The sequence below is a fragment of the Odontesthes bonariensis genome, chromosome 14 (assembly GCF_027942865.1).
Source record: "Odontesthes bonariensis isolate fOdoBon6 chromosome 14, fOdoBon6.hap1, whole genome shotgun sequence".
Taxonomy (NCBI): domain Eukaryota; kingdom Metazoa; phylum Chordata; class Actinopteri; order Atheriniformes; family Atherinopsidae; genus Odontesthes; species Odontesthes bonariensis.
This window is the reverse complement of record NC_134519.1, coordinates 17959291-17971590: the sequence shown is the minus strand read 5'-3', so window position 1 is coordinate 17971590 and position 12300 is coordinate 17959291. Positions and strand designations below refer to the sequence as shown.

Genomic DNA, 12300 nt, shown 5'->3' with positions numbered 1-12300 from the left:
TAAATCCGGTTTCAGAGGGGCAGCCATTGAGTCATCAGAGGATATTGGCACAATGGGATTCTTGTTCACGGTGTGATGTGATTGGTCAGGAGAAAGATTTAGAGAACAGCCTGATGAGTGTGAGGAGGACCAGGCAAATAAATACCCCAAAATCCATTGGAAGATCAGAGGCTTCCAGTTCAGAAGTGACTGCAGGTTTTTCTTAAGAGTTTTGATTTGTGTGTTACCACGAGAAGGAAACATGGTCAGCCGGTGAGTTCAAATGAAAGTTGAATATGTATTCTGCTAAAAACATAGGCAGGTTAATTTTTCGTGAAAACTTCTATTTTTATTGTATTTTGAAAATAATCTGTTATTCTGCTCTAATGTAAGCATCTCTTTAACTTGATCCTGTGACTTTCTTTAATGATCAGTGTGCTACTGCAGACTAAGCCGCTCCAAGATTTAGAGCTCACACTGAACTCCTTCACCGTGAACTACCTCACCTTTTACTTAGACTAACAGACATGTACATTTAACCTGCTGAAAATCTAGATGAAAAACTTTAGTTTTGTGGCCTGTTACAGTGTGTACATCTGTGCTCTCACAGATTTGAACATCCAGCTGGCGGCTACAGGAAGATCTTTGAGACCTGTGAGGAGCTAGCAGAGCCTCTGCCAGCAACAGTCACAGGTCTGTTTGCATCTTTCACATAATAATAGATAACAATTCTTTATATTCTCACCGATTGCTTTATTGAGGGTATTTACTCACTGCCAGAGTCTTGATCTTAACTTAGATGTATATATTAATGGGTTTTTACGATATAATACCTTAAAAACTTTTTGTGTTTACTCTGCAGGAAGGATTCCTCCGTTTCTGAAGGGAAGTCTTCTCCGTTTGGGGCCAGGACTTTTTGAGGTTGGAGATGAACCCTTCTATCACCTCTTTGATGGCCAGGCCCTCATGCATAAATTTGACTTCAAGAACGGCCAAGTCACCTACTTCAGAAAGTAAGACTTCAAGGACAATACTGCGGCTTTGTCAATTTTTTAGGACCTTTGTGTGCTGTTCAATAGTCAAAGATCAACCAGCAGAGATACAGCGTGAGCAAAAGATGAGTTAAAGTGTGTCATTGTTGGTAAACCAAATGCGGTATGACTTATTCAGTTAGGCTGATAGTCTTTGGGGATATAATTGTGCAGGTTTTAAAGATAGTGAGCAGTGAACGTGGGTGAAACTTTTAGTTTTTTTATGTCATGGTACGATATTCTTTGTCTATCTCTCCTGCTTTCAGGTTTATCAGGACAGATGCATATGTGAGAGCCATTACAGAGAAGCGTGTGGTAATCACTGAGTTTGGCACATTTGCATATCCAGATCCCTGCAAAAACATTTTCTCCAGGTTGGTTGCACATGCAAAACACTCCCTTATTGTCCTCAGTAAGAGTCCAATTAAAAGTGCTGAACTGGTGATTCGTGGTATGTGCAGTATTTTTCACTGGGTTAAGAATTGCATTGCACTGATCTGCACATTCTTAGGTTTTTCACGTACTTCAAGGGTGTTGAGGTCACAGACAACTGCTTGGTGAATGTCTACCCTATTGGAGAGGATTACTATGCCGTAACAGAAACCAACTACCTGACTAAAGTGAACACTGACACCTTGGAGACACTGAAGAAGGTACATCAATACAAGAGTAGAATTTGAGGAGAGCTAAAGCCTGTAAACTACAGAATTTCTCCATTTGGAATGATTTTATTTTTTTCTACAGGTTGACATGTGCAACTTTGTCAACATTAACGGAGTGACAGCCCATCCACACATTGAGAGAGATGGCACTGTGTATAACATTGGAAACTGCATGGGAAAAGGTGCAACACTGGCCTACAACGTCGTCAGGACCCCTCCCATACAGAAAGGTTTGGATCAGACAGTACTAAACAGTAAACAAAAACCTAGAGTTAGACAGCAATAGCCTCTCGTTAAATTCAGTTCATTTTATGCCACAAACAAGCAGAGGTTTAAGTGTCATATAAGCCAAAATATAAAAAACAAGTACTCGGGTTGTGTAGAATTCTAAAGATGCAAATATGTCAGTCTGAATGTTCTGCTATAAGAAGTTGAAACAGCTGAAGAAATACAGCCTGTGCCAACCTTAAAAAATGAATGACTGCGTGTTCCTGAGGGGGGAAAAACTATAAATTAGTTAACAAAGGAAAATGGCATTGCACTGCATAAGAGCTTTTAAGTATTTTCCAGTGTAAACATGTAGATCTCATAAGTTGACGTTACAAACTGATACTGTCAGATAGTAAGGACTGGGACGATTTAAACTAAATTAAAGCTACTTTTTGTTCTAACATACACTTTAAGACACATCATCAGTGTTGACACCTGGGTTCACTGGGTGTTTCGGGTCTCACAACAGACACCCTCGCCCAGGGGACCCAGCCGGGGGTGATCAAGTCCCGGCTTGTGTCTTAAGAGCATTTGCCCACGGATCGCCCCGCTTGATCCACAGCCATCTGGACGCCTTATTTTAATGGAAACAAAAGAGAGATGTGTATTATGAGGAGTTTTAAAGCAACCGCAGTTCTTTCTTTTATATATCAATCTTTCTTTTTTAGATAAGTCTGAGTCCATTGAGAAGTCGAAGGTGGTGGTGCAGTTCCCCAGTGCTGAAAGGTTCAAGCCCTCTTATGTGCACAGGTGAGTGGTTTATTTATTTATTATTTACTTTTATTTTTGATATCAATGCTTTTGCATTAAGTCCGAGTTCTTTTCTCCAGCCTCACTCTCTTTTTTTCGATCTCAGTTTCGGCATGACAGAAAAGTATTTTATCTTTGTGGAGACTCCAGTGAAAATCAACCTGCTGAAGTTCCTGAGCGCCTGGAGCATCCGAGGCTCCAACTACATGGACTGCTTTGAGTCCAATGAGAAACAAGGAGTAAGATGTTGCAGTAGATTCATATCTATGCTGCCTTATCACCAGCTCTCCACCCAAAGCCTCACGATACCCAATTTCTATTTGAATGTATTTTTCAAAGACCAACTTCCACATCGCCAAGAAAGACCCAGGAGAGTACATTGACCTCAAGTTCAAAGGAGCGCCCATTGGCATGTTCCACCATATCAACGCCTATGAAGACCAAGGATTCCTTGTTGTCGACCTGTGCGCATGGAAAGGGTAAAAGAATAGTTACAGTTTGGCAGCTTTATCTTTGCCTTTGAGTCATCTGCAAATTTGTTTGTTCCATAAATATAATCCTTTCTTTCTTGTAGTTTTGAGTTTGTTTACAACTACCTCTGGCTGGCCAACCTGAGAGCCAACTGGGACGAGGTGAAGAAGGCAGCCATGATGGCGCCCCAGCCAGAGGTGCGCAGATACGTCATTCCCCTGGATGTCCACAAGGTAAGTCACCTGTCTTCCTCATCAGAGAGACAGAAAGTGCCACCTACACAGACAAAAAGACCTGTGTTCCTTGTTCTTATCACTATATTGTGGACTTGATGCAGGAGGAGCAGGGGAAGAATCTCGTGAGCCTGCCATACACCACAGCTACTGCTGTGATGCATTCTGATGGGATGGTGTTCCTGGAGCCTGAGGTGCTGTTCTCTGGACCTCGCCAAGGTGACAGTACACCTGTGTGGACACACATGTTTTTAATAGGTGGCATATTCATTGACTAATTCTTTATTTTTTTGTATGTGTTGTAGCCTTTGAGTTTCCTCAGATTAACTACGAGAGGTACTCAGGGAAGAATTACACATACGCCTATGCCCTGGGTCTTAACCATTTCATACCAGACAGGGTAAAGAGTAAAACTGCACATTTTTGATTGTGTTTTGAGGAAAATAGACACCTTGGTTGATTCAGTTTCAAACTCATGTGTAGATCTGCAAGTTGAATGTGAAGACCAAGGAGACCTGGGTATGGCAAGAGCCTGACTCCTACCCCTCAGAGCCCCTGTTCGTCCAGACTCCTGATGCAGTAGATGAGGACGATGGTAAGTCAACAGCAGTTAAAGTACAAGGTGCTATGACGTAAGCTGTTTCAGGTCAAATTATTTGTAATTCAAGGGTTTTGTTAAGCAAGTCTTGCACCTGCTTTTTCCACAGGAGTGCTGCTTACCATCGTAGCGGCTCCCGGTTCCCAGAGACCAGGATATCTCCTGATCCTGAATGCCAAGGATCTGTCAGAGGTCGCTCGGGCTGAGGTGGAATGCAGTATTCCTGTCACCTTTCACGGAATGTACAAACAGTGATGAACGGTTCCAGTGTTATCACCTGCCACTTAGTATTTCAGTGATCATAGACAAAAGACAAAAAGTATTACATTGCCAGAAAAATAAAGTTTGCTAGAGAGACATTATTATAGCAGTTAAGTCTCTCCCAAGCCCAAAGATTGTGGATTTGTTCACATGATATCAGATGAAAAGCTTGTGGTGGCAAAAATAAATATTTCAGTACCTATAAATTCCTCCGTTTGACATTTGTCCTTTTGTATAGAGTGTTTATTTGCTGCTAACAATTTAACAGTAGAACAAATTGATAAGTAATTGTAGATAGTATTTAGAAACGATGCACTTCATTTCAGCCAGTTCTACAGCTGCCTTCTGTGACACAAATTCTTATTATGCTTTTTCATAATAAGGAAAAAGTTACCGTATATATTTAGTTTTAGATCAAACCAGTATTTATCTTGATAAACGATGCATCAACTGACAATATAGTAAATACAACTTGTCCAAGTGACTCTTTGGCCTGAATTCTTAAGATAATTCCAGAGATTTTAACCAAACAAAATATCATTACAGTCATATGTGAACTAGTGACCTCTCCATTCAAGTCTTAAGTGTGTTGTACAAAGTTGTCTGAATCTGATCTAAAAAGTGAAAGCATGCAGAGCTTGAAGCAACGCAAAGCTGATTAATTGTGTTGGTGCATAATCTGAGAACAGAAGCTAACAAAAGTGTATGTTGCAATCAGCTGTTCTGTGGAACAGAGACTGACGTGTGGGGATTAGGCTTTATGTCAAGGATTTAAACTAACCAACCATTAACAATTTAGGAGTCAGACATTTTTTTAATAGTACGTGCATGGCCTGTTTTGCTATTATCTTATGATAAGTTTAGAAGATTAAAAAGTCTGAAGCTGTAAACAAGCTCTGAATTTCCATTTGGAGGTTATTCAATGGAACTCACAGGAGTATCACGATAAAATCAGGTAGACAGCAGGAACTTCAGGTTTGGCCCAGTTTATTTCTAATAGAAATACCAAGAAAGCCTACAAACTAAAATATCTACTTCAACGAAGAGGTGTCATTTATGTTTGTACATGTAGAGAATTTCTAAAGAAGCAAGCCACTGATAACACTCAGGAACAGAAGGGCCTGATAAGAAAGTATTTAGCATCTCCAGTTCTGGAATAAGAGTCTTCTGATGAACAAAACCAAGGTGAACTTGCACCAGAAGAATGGGAAGAGATAAGCTAGAGGAGGAGATGAATGTATTGTGATCTAAAGTCAACCTTTAGGCATAATTGGGGCAGTGTGATGACTTGGGAATGTATAGCTGTCAGTGGGACTGAGTCACTTGCGTTTACAGGAAATGTGGCTGATCATAGAAGCAGCAGACTGAATTTGTCAGGCTGCGGAGCTTCTTAATTGCAAAGAAATGCTTTAATTTTTTTACTTCCTTTTTTTATTTCCTTTTAACTGATTAAATGGCTTCCCATGGTATAGGATGATGACCTAAAACATGGCTGCAGAAACAACCCAAGACCCCCTTAAGGCAAATAAAGTTAATATTCTTAAGTGGCAGTCATCTGACATCTGACCTCAGACCAGTTAAGCATGCTTTTGACCAGCTGAAGAGAACAATAAGGGCAGGAAAACAAACAAGCAGCAACTAAAGGCTCTCAGAGTTCAGTTTTAATAATCAATCTGAAATTTTACTTTTGGATATCATTGAACACTACCTCTCTAAAAATAATTTGAATGTTCAACATCATGCTGGTTTTCCAATTATAATGAATGCAATATCCCTATTTTCTTGCGATAAAGCTAAGAGTGAACTTAAACCACGTCGGGATTTCTTACCTATTACAGCAATATAAAGATTTTTTTTTTTAAATGTACAATTTGTACATATTTTAACAAGGATTTATCTTGTTTTTCAATCAGATTTTTATGCATCGTAAAAAAAAGGACTGAAAATGTAAAAAATTTAAAAAAAAATCTCATTCACGTTTTTATCCACAGCTGATGTAAGCAGAGGAAATAAAGCAATACCAATGTGGCAGAGGCTCATAGGCTGCTTCAGACAAATGGAGAACCCTGATTATGTAGTCACGCTTTCCACTCCACTGCCAGTTTTTAGGATTGCATTAATGAAAGGCTCAAAGGAATATTTAGTCTTTGTGCTGTTCTGTAATCACCCATTTTGACATTCACAGGGCAACAAATCTGCCTCTTTGCATGAATTAGTCCACTTAACTGGCTGATGTGAGTAGATTTTTTTTTGTCCTACATAGAGAGTGTATTTTAAATAAAACCACAAAGTTTTTCTCCTTTTTTTATTGTTTACAAGAGGGTTTAGCCTTCCAAGGGAAAGAAAAAGAAGATAATTACAAGAAAAATATTAACTTTTAAGATAAACTCAACTTGAAAAACACAGCATAGGAAAGCTCGGTGAAAACCATCGCATCTCGGTTCTAACTCACACCATACAAAGAAGTCTCCAACAACTGGGACAGAGGTCTGCACAATTCGAAACCAGTGCCTTAACCATGGAGTTTAAATATGAATATGCAGTGGATTTAACACAAATGTAACAAGCTATGTTAGGAGAAAACACATAAATTAAGAGCACAACCAACAAACAACGCAACAAAGTAAAGGAAAGATTGCAACTACTGCAAGAGAGAAATTAAATAGAACAAAACATTGCGGTGTACACCAAATCAAACCTCTTCGTTAAAAGACAAAGAACAATTCAAAAGGTTGTTTTCTTGCCAGGTGTTGCTGAAGGAAGACTGACAGTCGGATGAGACTGCTGGCTCAGTCCACAATTCAAAAACACAATGTTGAACATGTTGGTGTAATTTCACGTTGAGCAGCATGAACCAAAAAAAGGAAAAACTAATCAAAAACATAAGCGTCTTGCAGGTCTCTGACAGGCAGATTTTTTAGTTATGAAGATAGCCAGCTTGTCTGCTCCTGTTATCAATCTTTAGGTCAGACATCTAAAGCACAGACATAATAGGATCGTTCTGTTTTTACAAACTCTTGACAAAAAAAAAAAAAAAAGCGATTAAGAAATGCGTTGAACTACTCCTTTCACCATGAGCAAGCCTCTGTCCCTTTGCTTGGAAAAACCTAAAATCAAAATCACAAAACCAAGCATATTTTCACACTACATATTTCATGAAATGGAATATTCAGGCTTACCTCAGTGATAAGAGACTACTGACAGCTTGGAAAATAACTATCAGCTAATAACTTTTGCATCTCAGGAGATAGAGGAATGGAGTCTTGATAGTGCAAGGTTATATGGTACATATATTAATATATTGTTTTAGATAATGTCTTATAAGTAAAGTGCAAATCTCTGGATTGGATGAAAAGTGTGTGCAAGCGTTTCTAATGTTTGACTAACTGACCCACTTGCCCATGCACAAATGAGCCCTTTACACTGGCTGTCAGATAATTTACACACTGTCTGGTGAAACATTCACAGAACAAACAATTCCCCTTCAACTCAAAGGACTGACCAAAGACAAACAGGTTTCTCTGACATCAGTGATATAGAACACTTTATACTTTTACACTGGGTGATTTATGGAGCATGTGTGCATATATTTTGCGATCCTGGCCAACCATAGAGCAATGCGGCTCAGCTTCCTTTGCAACCAAAACTGTATATATCAGCCATGTTTTCTGGTATCAATAAAGTATAGGGCCAGTTTTCAGCTGGAGCATATTTGAAAGATCAGTATGTTTAAATTGCTTTGCTTACTGTGATCACAGGAAAACTCAATCCAACAGATGTGTAAAAACACCTTTCAGCATGTGGGTAAATAATTTGTGAAATTAATTGTCCATTCAAATCCTTTATCATGATCAACTGGAATTACGGTGAACTGGGGTCAGCTGTGGAGAAACGCCACTGAGACCGGCTCATGTGGAATGCTCAATCACCTAACAGCTCTCAGACATACACACAAATCCATTGTGCTCACCATTTGTGGCAACACTGTACACTGCCTCAGCCTTACGAACACAGAGAAGCACGTGCAGGGGAACAATTTCTTACCAACTCGTGTAACTGATTTTTTAAGACCAGCTTAATTTCAATCTGACCTGGGGGGAGTCGAAGGCCAACACTGGGTGAGTGAATTTGGACATTTTCAAAGTGCAAGACAACAACCCGCACAATTTCCAGCTCCTCTCACTGAATAGGAGGGGAGCTGTTATGTTTGGGTGTTGGAGGGGCTGCTTGATATATGCACTGGTGGAATCTGAATGAAAAATTAGTTGGTCTCATAGGTGGAGAGCAGGGCAGCGTCCACAGGCTCCATGCAGGAGGGGCAGGTAAAGGATCTCATCAGCCAGTCGTCTATACAGTCCATGTGGTAGATGTGCATACAGGGCAAGAACCGAATAGGGTCCCCATAAACAAAGTCCAGCATACAGATCACGCATCTAAAAACAAACATTAAAAAAAAAAAGACATAAATACACACCCTATACATAACATATTCATGTTGCTTCACTGCTATGATAATTATGCAACGACGATCCCAAATATTTGATATTAACTGCTCGTCTGACTCTAACAAGTTGTAACATTTAATTAGTGATAATTAAATGATAATAATAATAATAAATAAACAAGCAGCAAAATTCTGAACTGGTATGATGCTCAGAGGCCACATCTTGCTTTCCTATCTGAGACTGAAGGTTAGTCAGCGGTAACAATCGCCTCTTTAAGGTCCAACAGCCGATACTGCTGAGGATATTTATTATAAAGCATACACCTATGAACTACTTAGTGCTCCCTGTGATATCACTAGATGTAAATCTACCAAAATAAAAAAAATCCTCACTCTCTTATCTTCTTCTCTGAGCCATCCTGCCCTCCATCATAAACGCCCTTAGGGAGGTGCTGGATGAGGCCGATGCGCTGAGCTATGCGGATCTGCTCCTCCTCTGTCAACTGGGTGGCCAGACGGGCCTGACTGGGTGTAGGGTGGTACATGGGCATGTGAGCCTGCTCCTGGTTGCAGACAGGAAACAAAAGTGTTTTCCACCTATATCAAATGACTCTGTCAAGACAATGCGGTCAGACTAGTCTGGTGTGTGAAGATAAACAGAAAAACAGAGCAGGAATTCTCGAGAGCATACCTGTCATTAATGATAACGACAAAAACAACAAACATCTTTTGATTATTCAACAGTAAACGTTCTCAAATTTAATTAAGATGAGGCCACGGACACGAAACTGCGGTTTTCTAAAAACAAACACGTCATTAATAGCATATTTTCTGGAACACTAAACACTGCATGTCAACATTTGGGGTCTTAACACAAGCTGTCAGCAATGAGCCCCAAACTTTTTACTCAGATCAATAATTTGGGAGATGGGTGTTAGCAGCCCCTCACCTGGTACGGTGGAGGAGGCTCCAGGTCTGGGTCTGTCCCGTCACCAAAACTCGCCCTGTCTGACTGGGATTCATGGAGCAGAGAGATGTCGTCTGATGTGGGAGATTTGAGACAGTTGCCCATATCTTCCGTGTCTCCAGTCCTTTTCTGGCCGACGTTAAAAAGCAGACCTGTGCTGCTAAAGTTGCTCTCAGTGGCTAATGTTAGTTTAGTATTTCCAATGTTCCAGAAATGATAAATAAGCTGTTCAATTATGCAACATCAAATGCATCCCCGACATGATTAATAAACTCCTGGACATTGGTTAAAGGGTAACAGCAACGTCCACACTAATTTCCCTTCATGGTTACGTGGATCTCGACCTGCAAAAGAAAACAAAGAACTCCCCTTGCTAATATCGGCTAGCAACCTAGCTAGGTACTTTTTCAGGTTGGCCAGCAAGACGACTTCCTTGATAAGTGACGCTCATTCCTCTGTGAGACACACGACGCCGTCACAATACATATTTCACCATCAACTTTAAAAGTCACATTGGTCTGTTTAAATGAAAGAATGAACAAATGTTTCCGCGTTTTAACTTCGTGAGTAACATTAAACAATTGGCTTCCTTGCTATCTATTTCTTCTTCTTCCTCCTTCTCCCCCCGCTGAGTTAGTTGTGTATTATTTCTATAACAGCTTAGAGGCACAATACTGCCACCAAATGGACTGGAATGGAACAGAAAATTAAACATGGGCAAAACGATATTGTTTTATAAAGTGCCATCCTTCTCAAAAAGGTTAAATCCACTGTAAGTCTTGTTGTCTAATATTTTCCCAAAATCACTGCATATGAAAAGTCAACAAGTGTTTTCTATGATCTGGATTGAATAATAATACCCTTCTCTGTATTGTATTTCCCACAATGAAGCAGACATGTTCAACTGTTTCTTGTAAAGAGTGAGCATTCTCCAGTAGGGCGTTTGCCTGTTCAATTTGATATATGACTGAGCAGGGTATAACTTACTCAAATCATATTATACATTAATGTGAAAATTCTCAGGTTTTACTTATCAGGTCGTCATATAGGAAAATGATCTGGTCTTTGTCAGGTCTTAAAGTTGGATAGATGTACCACCAGATGAACAACAACAAGACATGACATATAACTACGTGTTATTATCCATTTAACAAAAACTAAGCCAAAATGCAGAAGCAACGTGGGGAAGACCAAGTGGGCTACATCCTGTAATTCAATAACTAGCAGAACAACCTTTAACAGCAAATACTTGAACTAATCATATTCTGTATGACATTATCAGTCTCAGTCTCTCATTACTATATTTGTGTTTCTTTTTCAGCCATTCTGTTGTAGATTTTATGGTGTGTTTGGGATAATTGTGCTGGTGCAAGATTATGTTTCAGCCTAACTTTAGCTATTGGAGAGATAGTCTCGTGTTTGACTCTAGAACACTTTGCTAAACAGAGGAGTTCATGGTCAACTCAATGACTGCAATGTGCCCAGGTTCTGCGGCTACAAAAAAGCCCAAATCATAGCCCCTCCAGAACCATGCTTCACCAGTTGTTGGTGTCTGTGTTGATATGCTGTGTTTTGTTCTCACTAAGCATGGTGTACATTATGACCAAACGTCACCACTTTGGTGTTGTCTGTCCAAAGGAAATCATTCCAGAAGTCATGTGGTTTGTCCAGATGGAACTTTATAAACCTAACCTGTGCGGCCATGTTTGAATTATGATCCTTCAGGCTTTTTCTGAATATGCTGTCCTGAATTTGATCATTTAACATGCTAACTGAGGCCTGCAGAGTCTGAGCATTACATGGACTGACTTTGTGGGACCTCCACATCTAAGAAGATTGGCAGCTGTCTTACATGTTTTCCACTTCAACACATTCTTTCTCACTTTAGAATGATGGACAATTGCCTCTCTAAGATCATTGCTGATGTATTTCCTCTTTGGCATTGTGTTACCACACAGCTGAATGCTGATGATCAGTTACTCGAGTACATTCATCTAGCATTTCTTATGGAATCAAATTAAATCAAATAAAAGAATGAGATGGTGTTATGCCACGTTATTCATCTGAAGTTGTATTTATCTGATTTTAAGACATATAATTTGATTCCATAAGAAATGCTAGATGAATGTACTCGAGTAACTGATCATCAGCATTCAGCTGTGTGGTAACACAATGCCAAAGAGGAAATACATCAGCAATGATCTTAGAGAGGCAATTGTCCATCATTCTAAAGTGAGAAAGAATGTGTTGAAGTGGAAAACATGTAAGACAGCTGCCAATCTTCTTAGATGTGGAGGTCCCACAAAGTCAGTCCATGTAATGCTCAGACTCTGCAGGCCTCAGTTAGCATGTTAAATGATCAAATTCAGGACAGCATATTCAGAAAAAGCCTGAAGGATCATAATTCAAACATGGCCGCACAGGTTAGGTTTATAAACCGGATTATTATTTTTTCTTATTATGTCCATAAATATAAAATCTTAGAATTGAAAGGTGTGTCTTCTTTTTCATAAAACTGCATATATGTCTTTCAGGTTCTTGTTCATTTCTCTCTGGAGGGAAGTGTACATACAAACTCTAGCTTCACAGTATATTGAATATTTGAATTTTGAAATCTGCTCTGAATGATGGCCT

At 39.6% G+C, this 12300-nt stretch overlaps 2 protein-coding genes across 2 annotated transcripts; one reads left to right on the top strand and one right to left on the bottom strand.

Moving 5' to 3' along the window:
- Positions 1-241: 241 nt before the first annotated feature.
- Positions 242-4249, top strand: rpe65a (retinoid isomerohydrolase RPE65 a). The gene is made up of 14 exons (XM_075482268.1): positions 242-252; positions 590-672; positions 842-992; positions 1277-1384; positions 1522-1663; positions 1755-1902; positions 2611-2692; positions 2799-2931; positions 3032-3171; positions 3267-3396; positions 3501-3615; positions 3702-3796; positions 3880-3991; positions 4104-4249. Exons 1-14 carry the CDS (start codon positions 242-244, stop codon positions 4247-4249), a joined length of 1596 nt encoding a protein of 531 aa, XP_075338383.1.
- A 2297-nt stretch (positions 4250-6546) lies between these two features.
- On the bottom strand, positions 6547-10288 carry LOC142398965 (RING finger protein 11-like). Its single transcript, XM_075483254.1, has 3 exons — positions 9649-10288; positions 9093-9262; positions 6547-8688 (listed from the first exon to the last, which is right to left on the bottom strand). Exons 1-3 carry the CDS (start codon positions 9769-9771, stop codon positions 8517-8519), a joined length of 465 nt encoding a protein of 154 aa, XP_075339369.1. The 5' UTR covers positions 9772-10288; the 3' UTR covers positions 6547-8516.
- Between the last annotated feature and the right edge of the window lie 2012 nt (positions 10289-12300).